This window comes from Drosophila innubila, assembly GCF_004354385.1.
Source record: "Drosophila innubila isolate TH190305 chromosome 2R unlocalized genomic scaffold, UK_Dinn_1.0 1_C_2R, whole genome shotgun sequence".
NCBI classification, from domain to species: domain Eukaryota; kingdom Metazoa; phylum Arthropoda; class Insecta; order Diptera; family Drosophilidae; genus Drosophila; species Drosophila innubila.
The window spans coordinates 13,228,349-13,247,752 of record NW_022995374.1 but is presented as its reverse complement, the minus strand read 5'-3'; the positions used below and the strand labels follow the sequence as shown (position 1 = coordinate 13,247,752).

Genomic DNA, 19,404 nt, shown 5'->3' with positions numbered 1-19,404 from the left:
CAGTTGAAGCGGGACTGACTCGAAACTGCAACAAAGAGAGGCAGGCAGCACAGCAGCAGCAGCAAGAGCAAGCAGCAGTAGACGACTAAACAATAGAGCGGCCGTCGCGGCGTCGGCAGTGCTGTTTCGTCTTTTGGCCCATTCAGATGTGGGCAACGCGTGTGCGTCCGTTATTTTATTATTATTATTGTTGTTTATTATTTAAGCTTTAACTTTTGCTCGCTGCGCTTGCCCTTTCGTTTCGTTACGTTTCGAATACAGAGTTGAATTTGATTTTGTGTTTGCATTCGCTCCAGAAATAACTACACAACACTACCAACCAAGAGACGCGCGTTTTTTCGGGTGAGCGGAGTGGAGGTTAGTTTCGTTGTTGTTGCTGCTGCTGCGCTGCTGCACCTTGCGCAGCCCGGCTCCCCCTTAAACTTCCATCAATCACTTCCATTGAGAAACAATCAAGCCAAGAATTGCAGTAAATGTGCATGTGTGTGAGTGCTGAGAGCGCGCAGCTTTGTGTGTGTGCGTGTGTGTTTTTGAGTGTTTTCTTGTTAGAATGCACCTTGTGGTATTTCAAAATCTGAAAATTGCCAAATACAAACGCCTTTCGGAGACTGTTGCGAAATATTCCAGCTGCGCTGAAGGTAAAATCAGCAACAAGAACAAACACAAGGCCCATTATTGTCTATTGTTGTTGTTGCTGTTGTTGTTCTTTCGAAAATCCATGTGGCTATTTTAGATACTTAAATATGTATGGCCATTTCGAAAGGCATTTTGTGTGTGAGTGCGAGTGTGTGTGTGTGTAGTGTGGATCACTTTTAATGTGGATTATGTGGATTCCAAGGGTAACACAGCCTCTCTCTCTGCTTCTTATTGCTTTCCAAAATGTTCCCACACACACACACACACACATACACACATAGCACCAACGCTTACTCACACACTGATACACATATGCATTGGCCAACATTTACCTACGTCACGCCCACCTGATTTCAGTGCAATCGCGTTGGCCCAGTTACGGGCGTGCGCGCGCTCCAAGACAAAATACTCCTACAAGGTCGATTGCCTCTATATGTGTATTTCTATACCAGTTTCTAAACTTGCCGCAGCCAGTTTCAATTTCTACTGGGATTATCTGCTGCTGCTGCTGTTGTTGTTGTGGCTGCTGCGCTGCTTGCAGGTGCTGCTGACTGCGACTGCGACTCTGTGGCTCACTCATTACGAACGCTCGTTTTGTCTGTCTTTTTTACCTTTTCGCATCTGTTTGCGTGTCTGTGTGTGTGTCTGTCTGTCTGTGTGTTTGATTGTGACATAGAAACCAACTAAGAAGTATGTGGCAACTCATGCTGTGAGTCTCATGGACAAAACGCAACGAAATGAAAACAAATTCAAGTTGGACACACACACACACACACATGCTTGCCAGAATGTACACATGTTAATGTGTGTGTGCTGGTTTGTCTTATTGGATGCATATGGGCTGCACACAGTTAGTCAAATAACTGTTGGGACAATATCAAAAACTCACACAACTTATTTTGAAAAACATAAAGCCACTATTGGTTTTTCGTCTTATATTTTTGAACAAGTTAAAAAATATATAATCAAATACAGTGTGTCATGGAGGTGTGTTTACAAAATCAAAAATTTGTTTCCTCTATCAAAAAAAAAAATATATGTATTTTTATTTTATAGATATTTATTTGAGTTCTTAGTTTATTATTCTTGGCAATTTTTTAAGATCAAGTTAAAAAATAGAAAGTATAATTTTCAGTTAACCCATGTAACTATTTTTAAATAAAAAAAAAACAAATTCTTGTAATTTTATTTTGTCAAAACACTTCCTTGACGAACTGCATGTAAATTTTGAATTTTTTTAAATAAAAAATATTTAGATTATGTTGTCAAGATATTTTCTTAACTAACTGTATTTGTATTCACGTTCCCAACTGACGACAACATTTTGCACAAACAATTTTCCCCAAATGCACACGCACGCACACGCACACATGTATAGGCTGCGAGCTTGCAAAAGATCTATGAAAACGGGTGCAACTTAGCTCACGTTTCCTTCTCTCCCTACACTTCTTCCTCCTTCATTTGCTTCTAACCATGCCGTGTGCTCAATTTATACACACACACACATACATATGCAGCGTGCTTTGCACTTCTGTGTGTTTCTGTGTGTGTGTGTGTGCAAAAAGCTCAAATTGTGCATCTCTCCCCCGCAATCATCTGCCTGCCTCTGCCTCTGTCTGACACCCGCAATTGCAATTGCAACTGTGGTGCAATAAACGAACGCATATTGCGTTGGCGTCAACGTCAACGTAAGCGTTAGCGTTGGCGTTGGCGACGACGTTGGCTTGGATGCGATGGATGCCCGGATGGTAAGCGACAGTCCGAGGTCGTAGGTAAACTCAGCAACAACAAGAAAAATCAAAAAGCAACAACATCAACAAAAGGCAACACACACTCTAGTTACTATCATACGAATAGGCCGCAGTCGCAGAGCGCTCTTCAGGCCCACTACCAACTAAACCTGTTGACCTAATTTCAAATTCTGCTGCTTGCGCCAGTCGACTGCGTATTGTTGTTGTTGCTGCTGCTGCTGCTGCGGTGGCTGAGAGCTCGAGCGCGCCAACGATTGGCAAATCTTTGTGCAGGGGCTTCGATTTTCAAGGGGGTCACATAAAGTGCCAACACTGAAAACTTGTGTCGATATTATTAAAAATTATAATACACTAAATTCTATTATCTAAGTACTATAAAAATTTATAACAATAGTGGGATTTATGGAATTTAAAATGTAATTTCTTAATAGATGACTTTCTTACTTTGCAGTAAATTATAAATTTGTTTTATTTTATTTATTTAACGTTAACTTAAAGCAGTTGACAAATTATTGAAAATTCAAATTAAAACTACGAATTTTAATTCTTCATATAATATAACGATTTTAAGTCGCTTGCCGATCCCCCTTGCCCAAAGGGAGCTGTGACTGCGCCACTGGCATTTCCGTCCCAAAACAAAACAGAAACTGAGACTGCTAGTCAGCCAGAGACGCTTGGTCTGTCCGCCGTCCGTCGCTGTCATACAAACACACACACATTTTTGTACTTCCACCAGCTATTGCAGTTTGCTTGGGTTTCAGTTCGTTCGTGCGCGTCGTCGACGCTAGCGCCAATAAGCGGAATCGGCATCGTCATCGGCATCGGCAAACGGAATCGGAATTCGAATTCGAATTTATGTTGGCGACTGATCGAAAGAACTCGCGCGTAGTGAAATTCGTGGGAACGCTGCGCAGGTGTTCGTTAAGAAGATCATAACGAAGAAGAAGAAGCGAAATAAGTAGAATTTACGAATGCGCTGCAATAAACAAATGCAATTTTACAATTAACTAGAACAAAAAGTGATACAAACATAAATAGAGTGCGAAATAAGCGTGTGAGTACTTGCATATATACCTACATACATGCTCTATCGGAAGCCCAATAATGTTCATACATACAAACATATGTACGTCCTAGTAACCACAAAAAATTGCGGTCGACGCGCCGCCTGCCACAATGCGCCATCGTCGCCGTTGCCGCCATGGTCGCTACCGCAAACTCTGCTGCTGCTGCTGCTGCTGCTCCACTTGTCGACGCAGTGACGAAACTTTTGTGTGTGTGTGTGAGCAGAGAAAATCAAGTGAATCAAAATGAGCGTATAATTAGGTCAGCACAAAAAAAATTATACGACAGCCAGTGCCACTTACCAAAGAGAGCGAAGAGTGTGTGAGCGGCACGACACGGCACGGAACGGAACGAAACGATACGATACGAAACGGGCCTTATTGCTTTGCCATAAATTAGAAACTAATTCATGACGTTTTAATCAAATGCAATTTATATCCCAATAAGAAACCACTAAGAAAGTTGCCGCATTTGATTTGGTGTCAAATAGAATATTTAAGTGTCTTTTAGTTGGTACTTAAATATGCTGTTATGTATGTTGTTCTCGAATGCAGCAGCAACAACAACAATAACAATGCGCAGAGCATAAACAAAAATTGCATGCCGCATGTCCACTTGATTCCCAGTTTGTATAAAGCGCTCTCTCCATTTTTACTCTCACCTTACACTTGAGCGCTCTCACTCACTGGGCGCTGCTCTCTGGCACTCTGGCACTCTCCCGCTCAGTTGGTCTTGCTCTTGGCGCTCAGCTGAGCAATGTTTTGGCGCTGCCCCCAACTGAACTATTTTTTACGCCTTTTTTCTTACCGTTTGCCTGCTTTTCTCGTGTGCGCTTGTATGTGTGTGTGTGAGTCTGTGTGTTGTTGTTGCTGTTATTGCCATTTGCTTGTTGGCCGTGGCAAGTGTTTCGCAATGAGCGCGACGGGCGCTCGCTGCTGCTGCAAGCCAAAATGAAATCATCGTCACAGTTGTTGTAAGCATTGTTGTTGTTGTTGTTGCTGTTGTTGTTGCTGTTGTTGTTGCTCTTGTTGTTGGCATTGATGGGAGGGAAATTCCTGTTCCACTTTCTATTATGGGAGTAGCGTCGCAGCCGGCGTCGCTGCTGACGTCGCTGTAATAAAAGCAGCAGCAAAAGTAGCAAAAGAGCACGTAGCATTAAAGTGTGTCACCGTGGAAAGTGGTTTGTTTCAACGCGTCAACGTCGACGTCAACGTCGTCGTTGTCGTTGTCTCGTGTGCCTCTGTTTGTTTGTTCTTGTTGGCATCTCCAAGCACATGTCACTCACACATACAAACATATACCAATAAGAATCCAGCTTGGACTCGGTCTTATTGGGGGAACACTTTGGAATGGTTCATTGATTTGCGCTCTGATGAAAGCTAAACCAAAAGGAGGGAGAGAGGGACGCACAGACAGAGATGGCAGCAAAAACAAAAGCAAAGCAATCGCCGATCGACCGACTGACTCATAATTGAATGAGGGCGCAAGAGAGAGGTGCTTTAAGAGAGGGGTAAAGAGAAGAAAAGAGAAGAAGAAGGAGGAGGAAGGGGTCGGGGAAGACATCATCTTTATGGCACTAGAAAACCGGTAGGTGAATGCTGTTAAGGTCAAATCTGTTATGTATGTTGGCTGCGTGCATATGATTAACCATCGCCAATGCAATGATTTATCAACAAACATTTGAATTTCAATTTGAAATGAATTTGAATTTGTGAGTTAAACACCTTAAAGCTATGCCAAAAGATACATTTGGCCTACAACGCTGCGTCGCAGTCGCTGTCGCTGTCGCAGTCGACGTCATTAAGGGCTCTCAAACTGTTCCAATTATGTCGCTGCTCTGCTCTAAGTATGCGTGTGTCTGTGTCTGTGTGTGCGCGCTCTCAATTTGTGAGCAGCTAAAGCAAAGGAGCTTTATATTTATTTTCATTTTGCTTTTGGGTTTTAGCTTAAGTAGTTTTTTTTTCAGTTTTTGAAAATGGGAACAGCTAGTGAAAATGCGGGACACCCCAGGCGTTGCGTCGCTGCTGACGTCGCTGCCTGTGCGCGTTGCCAAGTTAAAGTGTGACCCAGTTGCACTCTAAAACTTGACCCATTGACTTCAAAAACAAAACCATCAAACTACTAAAACTACTCTCGCATTTAGTATAATGCCAAAACGTCAAAAGCAAACTCATAATTACCCATACCTCAAATTGCAAAGCCCACAGTCATAGCTACACACATGGATACATACATATACACATGTACATGCATGTAAGTATGTGCCACTTGGGTTCCACTCAAAAGGAAAAAGAGAAAAACATCAAGAAGAGAACAAACAAGTGCAACGAAGTGGGAATACTCTTGAGTTTCTAATAAGACAAATTGGAATATCAGTTCTTATGGGAATTCTGACTATAGGAATATTTATCGGATCTTGAGCTTGTGCTTACGTTTAAAACAATTTAGGCTTTAGGAATATATGTACTCGTATACTTATGCTTATAAAAATTCTGATTTAAAACGTATTAGAGTTGTCTTATACAAATTCTGACTCAAGAAATGTGTGCAGAAAAGTCTTATACTTATTCTAATAAGCATTTAGCATTTCATAATATTCATGTCTTATACTTACACTTCTAATTATGATACGACTAATCTATCGATAAACTTTATGCTAAAGGGAATCGATTACACATTTTTATATGTAAATTTGTATTTAAGCGTCACAAATGAGTTGATAATATGATAATACCCTATAAAAAAGGGCAAGGGCATGAATGAAACCTGTTATGTATCTTTCTGTAGTTTTCAATTTGAAATTATTTACATAAATGTATCTCAGCGTGTGTGTGTGTGTGTGTGAGTTTGAAATAGGCCTAAAGTAGATGGCCCAGCGACATACATTTTATTTTAGCTTTAAAATGATGAAATGCCACTCGCCCTCAATTTGCATGACCTGCCCCAGAGTTGAATGCAGATACAAATGTATCTTTATGTGTATGTGCACACATATTAAGATACAAATGTATCTTTATGTGCTGGGGGACAGAGAGAGACAGAGACAGAGAGAGGGAAAGGGAGAGAGGGAATCGGATGATGATGATCGTCCATGGCTTTTGGTCTTTTGTGATCTGTCTCTAATGCTAATGTTAATGCATCTACAGCTATTTCAAGGTCGCATCATAAATTAGCTGCAACAAGACAAACAAACTTGGCCCAAAACCAAACTAAATTAAACGTTTTTTCGCTTCGATTCGATTTATGTTATTTTTTGTATTTTTCTTTATTCGAGTTTAGTTCGAGCTACTAACTAACCAAATAACTAACTAACTAGCGATCCCAACTAACTAACTAGCTATGACCTATTGACAAATCGCATAATGAAATTTACATTAAATTTTGATATTCAATTTTGCGAATTTAAGAATTTAACTCAACATTTTGTATCTTTATCTGCAGTAAGTATCTGTATGTGCATGTGTGTGTGTGTGTGAGTGTATGTGTGTGTATCTGTGTATTTGCCCACCTGCAAGACCAGTAATTGGCCTCAATAACTTTGGTATTTTCAACTGCAAACGTGGCGTCGTCCGCCCAAAAATGGTTACAGCCCAACTTGTTGTTGTTGTTGCTGCTGCTGTTGCTGCTGACTCTGTTTGCCGTTCTTAGCCAATTTGGCAGTTATAGACAGTTAGACAGAGTCACCAAATTGCACCTCTCCCCGCCTACCCCCCAGTCCCCCTGGGCTCTCTGCTCTCCTCCAGACGCTGACCTCGATTTGTTTTATTACAGCACAACTTGATTCCACTTTGTCATTTTGGCTTTAAAAATAACCAAATAAAGATTCGTTTGGCCTTAAACAGGTGATCATACATATATCTTTGTTTTTATTGAAACATTATTCCAAAGTTATTATCCCAAATGCGCTTTATAAGATAATTCAATAGACTCTTTGATTTCGATTGAGAATTTTTAATATTGTCTTGAATTAGAAGTTTGTAAATTTTATATTCTCGTCTATAAATTTCAAAAGAAATTTTGTTAACTCTTATAAAACACTTAAATTAACCTTCAGGTTTGGCGCCACTTTTAGTAAAACTTTTCTAGATATTCAGGAATGTTCCCGAAATGTAAACCAAGCGAAAAGCAAATAAAAACCTTTTCATTTTATATGTTTATATAAAATGTTTATATCTCTAAGAAATATGAAGGATTCATTTTTCCTTATTAAGTATATGGGCTTTAACTGAAATTAGAAAACAGTAAAATATATTATAAATCCAAGATCAGATATTTTATATTGGGCTATAAATAAAATTGCTTATTACTATTAACTTAAAATCATGGCTAGTGACTTAATTTTTAAGTATTAATTAATAAAAAAATAATTATTCTATTTAATAGCTAAAGAAATAAATAATGGAATATTGAAAAACAAAATAAATAAATAAAGCACGTAAGAATTAAATAAGTAACTCAAATATAAAAGTCAATAAATATATACAGAAATAAAAAAAATATTCCATATAGAACTAAAAAAAGTAAATATATTTTTTAATACTTTTAATATAGTACTTAAATATAAATTAATAAAAAAAATAATTATATTACTAAATAACTCAAGATAATTAATGAAACATAGTAAAACAAATTAAATGAATAAAGAGCGTTATTATTAAATAGAAAATTAAGTTATAAAAGTCAATAAATATATAAAGAAATAAAAAAAGAATTCCATATAGAAATAAAAAAAGTAAATTCATTTTTTAATACTTTTAATAAAATACTTAGTTATAAATTAATAAAAAAATAACTATATTACTAAATAACTCAAGAAATAATTAATGAAATACTGTAAAACACAATAAATGAATAAACTACGTTATGTTTAAATAAATAACTAAAAGATAGTCAGTAAATATATAAAGAAATAAAAAAAGAATTCAATATAGAAATAGAAAAAAGTAAATACATTTTTCAATACTTTTACTAAACTTTTGTTAATCTCTCCCAAATCTCTGACAGATGGCCGAAGCAATCAGCACAGCAGCCAACAGCATGGAGCTGTCGCTTAAGGACACCAATGTGGGCGTGGGCGTTGGAGTGGGCGTGGGCGTGGGTGGATTGATTGTGGACATGACGCCGACAACGGCAGCGGCATTGTTGCATCACAATGCGATGGCATTGAGGAGCTTCAAGGAAGCAGCCGTTGCATCTGCATCTGCGTCCGCATCGGAATCGGAGCAGCCGGAAGCGCGTTCGCTGACAGCGACGCCGACAAATCTGAGTGCAACAGGTCCACACTCGCCGCCGATGACGTTTCGCTGCGAGCGTTGCGAGAACTTTGAGACGAGCTCGCGTGCCACATTGTTGCTGCATGTGGTGCAGTGTCTGGCGGGGCAGGCGGCGGCAGCGGCGGCGGTGCGTCTGAAGAGCGAGGAGCACGACGAGCCGGAGAATATGAGTGTCAGTCACATGGAGACGGGCAGCAAGTCTGGCGAGGCGGGTGGAGGGGGAGGTGGCAGCAATGGCAGCAGTTCATCGGCCAGCTCCTCGCCAGCGGGAAACGGCGGTGGTGGCGGTGGCAGTGGCAGTGGAGCAAGTGCATCACGCAAAGTCTTTGAGTGCGATGTGTGCAACATGAAGTTCTCGAACGGCGCCAACATGCGACGCCACAAGATGCGGCACACGGGAGTGAAACCGTATGAATGTCGCGTCTGCCAGAAGCGCTTCTTCCGCAAGGATCACCTGGCGGAGCACTTTACGACGCACACGAAGACGCTGCCGTATCATTGCCCGATCTGCAATCGCGGATTCCAGCGTCAGATTGCGATGCGTGCGCATTTCCAGAACGAGCATGTGGGCCAACATGATCTGGTCAAGACGTGTCCACTTTGCAGCTATCGTGCCGGCTCCATGAAATCCCTACGCATTCACTTCTTCAATCGTCACGGCATCGATCTCGATAATCCCGGTCCTGGTGGCACCTCCTCCCTGCTCTTGGCCCTCGAGTCCCAGGCATCTGCAGCGGCGGCGGCAGCAGCTGCCAGCTATGTGACGCCTCCAATCACAGCAATTCCCCAACAACAGCAACAACAACAGGCTGCTCCTCCCCCGGCGCCGGCAAGTCATCAAAGCGATAGCGGCGAGTCCATGAGATCTCTGGAGAATGCCACGCCCCCGATGCACTTCCTCACCCCACATGTCGAGATCTCCACGCTCAATGAAAATGGCAACACGGAGCTTTTCAATGTAAGAGATAAATAATAGAAAATAGAAAACTCAGTTCAAATGAGCTCGAATCAAGTATTTGCCTGTCTTAAAGCCCACAATCTTCTACTGAAATTGAGACTAAATATTCGTAAACCAATTGCAGAAACTCGTTTTTTAATTGCAAAGAATCTTGAATCAAGTAAATCTCCCGATTTACTAGAAATTAAGTCGAAATTTCTTTATTTAAATTCAAAACTGGCAAACTGACTCATAAAAATGTCTAGTTTGTTTGAGAAACAGGCATTCTTTCGAATTTTTCAAAAACTTTGATCAATCATAACTTCTTTAAAACTCATCCGATTTTCATGCGGAATATCATTTTGATCATGATTTGGCCTCTAAATTAATTCTGCATTTAAATATTATACACTTAAAAAATTTCATATTTTTCGACTACAAGCCAAATATTATCAAATTTTCCTTACCAACCCCTTGACATTTTTTCAAAATCTTCAATCACTCATAACTTTATCAAAACTCAACCGATTTTCAAGCGAAATATCATTTTGTTCATGATTTGGCCCCCAAATCGATTCTGCATTTAAATATTATACACTTAAAAAATTACATATTTTTCGACTACAAGCCAAATATTATCAAATTTTCCTTACCAACCCCTTGACATTTTTTCAAAATCTTTAATCACTCATAACTTTATCAAAATTCAACCGATTTTCAAGCGGAATATCATTTTGTTCATGATTTGGCCCCCAAATTGATTCTGCATTCAAATATGATACGCTTAAAAAATTTAAAAATTTTTCGATCATCAGCCATTTATTACCAAATTTTCCTTATCAACCCCTTGACGTTTTTTCAAAAACTTTGATCTCTCATAACTTCATTAAAACTCAACCGATTTTCATGCGGAATATCATTTTGATCATGTTTTTGCCTCCAATTTGTTGCTGCATTTAAATTTAGATCACTTAAAAAATTTAAAAATTTTCGATCATCAGCCATTTATTACCAAATTTTCCTTACCAACCCCTTGACGTTTTTTTCAAAAACTTTGATCTCTCATAACTTCATTAAGACTCAACCGATTTTCATGCGGAATATCATTTTGATCATGTTTTTGCCTCCAATTTTTTTCTGCATTTAAATTTAGATCACTTAAAAAATTTAAAAATTTTTCGATCATCAGCCATTTATTACCAAATTTTCCTTACCAACCCCTTGACGTTTTTTCAAAAACTTTGATCTCTCATAACTTCATTAAAACTCAACCGATTTTCATGCGGAATATCATTTTGATCATGTTTTTGCCTCCAATTTGTTTCTGCATTTAAATTTAGATCACTTAAAAAATTTAAAATTTTTCGATCATCAGCCATTTATTACCAAATTTTCCTTACCAACCCCTTGACGTTTTTTCAAAAACTTTGATCTCTCATAACTTCATTAAAACTCAACCGATTTTCATGCGGAATATCATTTTGATCATGTTTTTGCCTCCAATTTGTTTCTGCATTTAAATTTAGATCACTTAAAAAATTTAAAAATTTTTCGATCATCAGCCATTTATTACCAAATTTCCCTTACCAACCCCTTGACGTTTTTTCAAAAATTTTGATCTCTCATAACTTCATTAAAACTCAACCGATTTTCATGGGGAATATCATTTTGATCATGTTTTTGCCTCCAATTTGTTTCTGCATTTAAATTTAGGTCACTTAAAAAATTTCATTTTTTTTGATCATTTTTTCAAAAATTTTGATCTCTCATAACTTTATTAAAACTCAACCGATTTCCATGCGAAATGTCAATTTGATCAGTTTTTGACCTCCAAATTTATCCGGTGTCTAAAATTTGTTCATTACACGTTTTAATAAGTAATATCAAGGAAAGAATTTGGGTTTTTAGATACGAAATACTTGATTTTTTCGCTCAGTGCACTCTCGATTGTTGCACGTTTCCAATGTTTGGCCAATTTTAGCTGATTTGCGTCTTGCGTGAATCTGCTTTGCAGGGCAACAACCACAGCAGCAACAACAACAACAATAACAACATCACCAGCAACAACAACAATAACAACAACAGTGAACTGGACTCGAATAGCAATGAAAAGTTAAAGGAACACGCGATTCTTCTGCAAACTCCCGTTGTTTTGGGTGCTCCACAGGATCTGCCCATGGATTGCAATACAAAGGCCACGCCCATCTCGTCCAGCACGACGACAAAGAGTCTCCATCATCATCATCATTCTCATCATCAGCCGCATCATCATCATCACCATCATCATGAGAATCACATAACGCCCTCCATCAGTCTGATTCCCATTAAACAGGTGAGGACGCATTCATTTGTCCCAATCCTTGCCAGAGTTTGACATTGCTTTTTTTTTCCAATAGGAACCTCTGCTCGAAGATGTGGACAAAAAGGAGTCGATTAATGGCAATGCTGCCTGTGATGCCAACAGCGACACGGAGATTGCTTCCAACAACAACAACAACAACAGCAATAGTAACAACAACAACAACAGAATCACCTCACTGATTAAGGTAAGCTTGGAAGGAGTTGACATTGTTGAGGCTAGAACGCAGCTTGCAAGCAAAAATAGAAAAGACATGTCCCAAAAACGTTCTAAAAAAGTATTGCAGAAAAGCCTTTTAAAAAAGTGTTCCCAAGGAATGTCCAAAAAATTTGTTCCCAAAAGATGTCCCAAGACATGTCCCAAAAATGTCCTAAAAAGTATTTCAGAAAGCGTTTTAAAGAAGTGTTCCCAAGGAATGTCCCAAAAACTTGTTCCCAGAAAGTGTCCCAAAAAGCGTCCCAAGAAATTGTCTATAGAAAGTTTCTCAAAAAAATGTCCAATGTATGTGTCCAAATTTTCTTTATAGAGTACAATGTGAGTGTTCCAATAGAGTGTTTTAAAAAGGACTCTCAAATATAGAGTGCGTCAGTGTGTCCCAAAAAAGTATCTCAAGATAGCAACACACAGAAGTCTCTTGGAAATGTGCCAAAGAAAGTGTCTCAAGTGTTCCAAGAAAGTCACCCAATATCGAGTTCTAAGGCAGTATCTCAAAGAAAGTGTTACAATGAAGTGTTTATAACTAAAGTTCTCAAGAAATGTCCCTAGAAAGCATTCCCAAAAGAAGACCTGACAAACCATTTTGATATTTGAACTCTCAAGCTGAAAGCTGCATACTATTCTACAAACTCTTTATGTCCAGCACTCTCTTAACCCTCTGTCTTCTTCTCTCTCTTTCCGCTCGCCGCTCTGCAGGTCTCGCCGCTCAAATCGCTGCTGCGCGAAGACTTGAAGCGAAGAATCTGCGCAAAGGCGAACAATCGGATCACGAGGAATGCGACACCGTTGGAGCATGAGCTGCAGAATATGCCACAGAATATGATGAATGGCAACGGTGGCAGTGTCACAGTGGCAGCTGTGGCTGCTGGTGGCAACTCTAGTGCAACAACCACGCCCAGTGCAAATCATAATGGCAACAGTTCAACGCCCATTTGCAATGGAACAATAACGTCAACTGGTCAGGAGAGTGATTTACTGCTGAACCGCAAACAGATACTCACATGCCACTTTTGTGGCATCGAGTTCCCCGATGAGACACTGTACTTTCTGCACAAGGGTTGCCACTGCGAGAGTAATCCATGGAAGTGCAACATTTGTGGCGAACAACTCAACAATGTCTACGAATTCAATTCGCATCTATTGAGCAAAAGTCATCAATAGCAGCCACAGTTTGCTGGCAAGTGAGAATTGCCAGCGGAAGTGAGAGAAGCTTTAAGAGAAGCTGTGAGAGAATCTGTGAGAAAGCGTTGAAGATACAGCTCAATCCAAGAGGAACAAAATAACGGCAACAAATGTGGAAGAAAATGCCCAATTTAGATTTTAACAACTTTAATTCAAGTTTATTTTTGAGCAAAAAACAATGAGAGCTACGTAGTTACCTAATTCCCCCAACACACACACACACACCAACACTTACACACACACACTCACACACACATCTAGAGAGAGCGTGTGTTTTAGAGAAAATGATGATGATAAATGTAGAAATTTGTTAGCAATCCCCAATCCTGTTATGTAGTGTTAATTATTGCAATTTTAGTCTGTAGTCTTGTGTAAGGCAATAAATCTATATTAAACGATTTCCAGCCAGTTCAACTGGCAGGTTAGCTTACGTAATGTCATACGTAACGTAACGTAACGTAAGCCAAACGTCAGTTTTGTGTGACACCTTTAAGGCGTCCAAAATGGTTTTAAACTAGGCATTTTCATATATTTACCAAACACACACACACACACTTTGTTCATATGCTCCACACACAGACATATAAATATATATATACGTAAAAATATATATATGAACATAAGGGCTTTCAATTTGTTATGTTTTTCAGAGTTTATATAGCAAAAATTTAATTATAAACACAGATATATACAGATATATAGATATATATATATATATAAACAGTTATAGCCAGAACACAGTTTTAGCAATCACATATATACTCCCCCCAAACACACACACACACGGACAGCGAGAAATAAACAATATATTATATATATATTATTATTATACTCGTACCTTTTATTAGCTCTTAGTTAAACTAACTTATATAAAACTTACAATAATAATTAAGCGTTAATATGGGAAAACTGCGCTTTACAAAAGCCCAAAAAAAAAAACAAACAAACAAAAAACAATTTTTCTTCAATAATGTTGGAAAAATTCGCACAGTGCTGCTCAAAAGTTTGCATACAACAAACGGACACGCTTCGATGTGTGTGTGTGTCAACAAAGCAAAGCAAATGAATCAATTTCTTTTTTTTTGTAAAAATGCGATAAAAACGAAACTTAAAAAATATGATGCAAATGTGATACAAAATTGTTGTAAATAATTGGTAAACAATAACAAAGAAATGAAAAGTACTTTGTTGAAAAATAAAAGATAATGAAAACTATGCCTTAGATGCCTATATACGATACGAGCACGTTTTGCGTATACACTGTACAAACAAAAATTGTAAGAAAAAAATGGATTAAAAAACAAACAAAACTGTTGATTAGCAATATATATCGATATATAGTTAAATTTAGTGTAAAATCAAAATTGTGGTAAACCAACTCGAACTTCCTTCCTTCCCGAAATACCTTCCCCTCCCTTTGCTTCCTGAATCCCATATTCTATATTCTATACGCTATATTCTATATTCTAAATCCTAAATCACATTCTAACCTCACACTTTGCTGACGTCACTCGGGGGTTGTATGCAGCCTCAGATGAGCTGCTGTGCGCCAATTTTACTTCAGATTAAACATCCGTCCATGAGGTTCACAAATTTCTAGAGTTGAGATACATAAATATAGTAAACAAAAATTTACATTGTTAATATTATTTGTAAAATACGTTATATTCATAACTATAATTATTGTTTTGGTTTTTTTTCGCTAGACAATTAGTTAAAGTTTATTGTTAAGAAAAAAGAGATACAAAAAAAAAACCGAAAACATCATAGAATTTATTGTTAATCTTTTGTTTAGCACAGTCAACTAATGGCAGGGCCTGCAGCACTTGCATTTTATACATAAACAATGAAACACACAGATACACACACACACTCACATACACACATATATATATGTTGTAGTTACCTGCATTGCTCTACTCTAGCCAATTAATTTGATGTAAATGGTTTGTTGTGTTCACTTAATTTTTAACTTAAACTTAAACATTATTCATAATAATATTAATAATAATATGTAAACATTTATTTAGTTGCTAGTTGTATTCTTTTATTGTTTACTTCTCTTCTTTTTACTTGCATTATTATTAAACATACACATTTTGCAAAACAAAAACAAAAATATTGTTAATTAGAATACGATCAAATTGTTATACACATACATATAGACAAAGAGCGAAGCGGGTGGGGAAATTGAAAGAGAAGAAAACAAAATGCAATTTTCGAAATCAAAAAACGTATAACGTTTCGTACAGTAAAAAGCAAGAAAAACAATTGAGCAATTTTTAGCTAAAATTTCATGTTGAATTTTTAATAGAATTAAAATGGCTAAGAAATGAAACAAAACAAAAAACATTTACTTAATTAGTAATTATAATTATAGCTACAACAATAAAAGGCATGTTAATTTTTTTATTAAAAATAAAAACGGTTTAAAACAACAACAAATACAATTTTGATAGTCGGATATTATTAAATGGTGAGTATTAAAATTAAGTTAATTATTAAATTTTCATTTAAAAATATTTGTTTGATGAAAGCAGCAGCATTTTTAAAATTCCCTTAGCAAGGGAAATAATTCATATAATTTCCCCACTGCTTGCTATGCGACCCTTGAACAGCCGCAGCAAACTGCTTGGCAAGCAGTGCACATTGCTTGCCGCTGATTGGCCAGCGCTGCCGAAGCCAATCAGCAAACAGCAACAAGGCACAGTGGTGTGACAGCTGTTGAAACCAGCAGCAATTTTGGGAACTTAGTATATAAACCAAAGCGCAGGCGCGAATATTAAATATATTTATATACATAGCAGCTTCTGTTGTTTGGTAAGTGTAAAAAATGAACTTAGTCAATGCTGAGAGTTTGACAAAAGAATAAGCATAGTTGATATAATTGTTAAGACTGCAACAATTATTATTATTACATATTATCATGAACGTTATCAACTGCTGTATTGTACACAAATATTTAAGCGTGCTATGTTAAATATATATTAATATATTAGCTGGATTATATAATCCGCTCAGTCAACGTCAATGTGCCTGGGTGTATGTGTGTGTGTGTGTGTGGATTTGGCTTAGACAGATTAGAGAAGCAGCTTTGGACGATATCGATGTCGGAAGAAATGAAAATCGTCGCCTTTGCGGCAATTTCCATTTCCATTTGCATTTCCATGAACTGCGTAGTTGTTGTAGGCCATTTGCCAATTTCGAACTGGCCATATGCTCGTTGTTTTCTGGCCTTAAGCCGAGGTGTGCTATGTTTGGACTGGCAGCGGCAATTTGTTTGCAGTTTTGTTTGCGATTTAGGGGATAATGCGCCATAAAGCCAAACACGATTGACTGAGTACCAAAATCTACCAGTTTAAGGCGGCTGCAACTAATAGATATGGCTAGGGGTAGGGGTCGAAAACAGGGGCAGGGTGTAGAGAGTGAGCCTGATCGTTGTGAAGGATAATGGACGGAAAGTCCATTGTCAATGCATCAATAGGCATAATCGCAACATCAATATTTACCCTATATATATGTATGGTATACCCTAGACATATAAATCCTATGAGTATGTGAGCGACTGCATGTCTGCTTGTGTGTGTGTCTGTCTGTCTGTCTATGTGTGTGTGCTTTTGAACAATACACAGAAATCCGCTGGCAACGTTCCAATGAGACGATTAACACCTTAAATATGTCATTAGAGGCGACAAATGGAAAATACATTGACAGCCGAAGGTTTCGATAATATCTGTATGATGTGGCATCCACATCACAGCGCAACACGATGCGGTTGCAGTTGTCACTGTTGTTGTTGTCATTGTTGTTGTTGTTGTTGTTGCTCTTGTCATTTGGTTTATAATCAAATGGTGTCGTTGAAGCGCGTGTTTTTATTTTCAATTTGACCCTAAGCCGATTTGCTTCAGCTATCTTCCACACACACACACACACAGACACACACACGCATATCTACATAAATATATATAAATATACACTATATCTACATACCTACCTATATCAATTTATATATCTTTATATTTTTATCCTATACAATTTTCTGTTGCCTTCGCTTTATCGCTTTTTGGTAAGTGTGCGCTTGACATAAGCCTTCTTTTCACTCTTTGGCCCATAATTTGGCTCTCTCTCTCTTTTTGTGTGTGTGTGTTTGTGTGTGGGCTCCGAACTTAAACCGCTTAGATCTTGACACCTCGTAAGACGATCTACTAAATGCAAATATGCTAAGACTATTTAAAAAAGGTCTAATTAAATCCTTCAGCAAGCGCTTTAAAAATATATAAAATTAATTAAATATATGTTATACATTTCTTCATATTTCAAAAATGTATTTAGACTTTCAATTTATAATTGTATATTATCCAAATTTTAATCTATACAATTTCTAATATTTAGTTTGATCCACTTAAATTAAATTAGTCAAATATGTCACTGTTGTAAAAACATTGTCATCTTAATCAAACTGCCAACTCTAATAAAAACATATAAATTTGAATTTTTATATTGTTACGTTGTTCCTATTATTTTTTTTACCCGTTACTTAAAAAATAAGTAAAATAAGTATTGTGTTCGTTGGAATGTAACAGGGAGAAGGAGGCATTTTCGGCCTTTTATTGTATATATATTCTTGATCAGCATCAACAGCCTGGTTAATATAGCCATGTTCGTCTGTCATTGTGAGAGACTATAAGAGCTAGAGAAGATTTAAAGCTAATACCGTTTTTTGGTAACTAAGAATATTTATTACTATTATTTATCATTCAAATTAATCGCATAAAGATAGGATAATATTTAGAGATATACAAGCTCTTAAATTATATAACGGATATTCCTATAGTCGGGGTCTCGACTATAGACTTTCCGACTAATTTAATCTTTACGGAATTTTTATATTTGAGTAAAAAATATTTACAACAAAATTTAAAGGCGAAGCACCTTAGTTTTTGCAAAAATAACACAAATTTTGATATACATACAATTTGATAAAAGTTGAATTTTGCAACTCTTTCCGTTCTCAGTAAATTTTATTCAAAACGCGTTTGTCTATTTACAGTACATTTACGCACTTAATGATGGGGTTCATTTGCTCTCTCTATTCCTCCGTTTCTCAGTTCCTCCCTTCCTCCCATCCCTGACCCCTCCCCCTGTCAGTGTCAAATTTTTCATAGATTTATTAAATTATAATTATACAAATTTTAAATTTCTTTTAATGTTCTGTAAATGTTTTAATATTATTTTTGGACTGACATTTTTTTTAATATAAAAATGTTGTAGTATTTTAATTGAGTTGAAGGTTTATTTCAGAATGTAATTTTACGATATTGTCTGAAATAAATCATTTTCCTAAGATTTTTAACAGATCGAAGGGCGTCTCCACAATTGTATTAGTGCAAAAATTACAATCTCCAATCATATTGATACTTCCAGGCTCGGCAACAGGCTCGGGCATTGGATTTGCTGTAGACAGAAGATAATTAATTGTACAACTTGTAATCGTTTAATTTGATAGAGATCATTATTACACTTACCACTGGCCAGAGCCAAAAGAGCGAACACACAGAAAGTGGCAAAAGTAAAGAGCTTCATGATTGTTGACTGTTCTTCAAAGATTTGATTGGAACTACATATTGCTGTTAAAGAATCCGCCTCGTTTTATACGGAATTCTTGGAAAATCCCTATTCTGCTCCACATCATCTTATCCATTCAGTAGCCCATTGGGAGCTTCCCTATGGTAAATTCCCAAATTTAAAACTACAGCTTGTTTACAAATATAATTAATTTGTGTAAAGATCCTCCATTGAATAAAACAACTTTAGATAATATTCACAATGTGTTAAAGACAGTTGACCTTCAACAAATTATACTTGTGCTATACTATGTTTTTTTTATACCCAATAAAGGCACAATAAGGATATTGTTAATATTATTATTATTTTTATTTAATTATCACTGGTACTTGCTTTTTCAAAAGAACTTTTACTAATTTT

General features: G+C 37.1%; 1 protein-coding gene and 1 long non-coding RNA gene across 4 annotated transcripts; one reads left to right on the top strand and one right to left on the bottom strand.

Annotated features, from left to right (window-relative positions):
* Positions 1–210: 210 nt before the first annotated feature.
* Positions 211–13,537, top strand: LOC117785319 (bromodomain-containing protein DDB_G0270170). 3 transcript variants are annotated; one of them, XM_034623272.1, is made up of 5 exons: positions 211–357; positions 8,457–9,683; positions 11,644–11,994; positions 12,059–12,208; positions 12,934–13,537. In XM_034623272.1, the coding sequence occupies exons 2-5, from the start codon at positions 8,457–8,459 to the stop codon at positions 13,396–13,398; spliced, it is 2,193 nt and encodes a 730-aa protein (XP_034479163.1). In that variant the 5' UTR covers positions 211–357; the 3' UTR covers positions 13,399–13,537. The 3 variants fall into 3 exon arrangements, 1 of the variants encoding a protein (XP_034479163.1); XR_004617500.1 differs by lacking the exons at positions 8,457–9,683; positions 11,644–11,994; positions 12,059–12,208; positions 12,934–13,537 and adding an exon at positions 3,149–3,320 and having other exon boundaries at positions 218–357; XR_004617499.1 differs by lacking the exons at positions 8,457–9,683; positions 11,644–11,994; positions 12,059–12,208; positions 12,934–13,537 and adding an exon at positions 3,124–3,320 and having other exon boundaries at positions 339–357.
* Positions 3,251–3,948, bottom strand: LOC117785323. Its single transcript, XR_004617501.1, has 3 exons — positions 3,755–3,948; positions 3,470–3,654; positions 3,251–3,363 (listed from the first exon to the last, which is right to left on the bottom strand). It is a non-coding gene; the product is annotated as an uncharacterized LOC117785323 (long non-coding RNA).
* Positions 13,538–19,404: the final 5,867 nt, after the last annotated feature.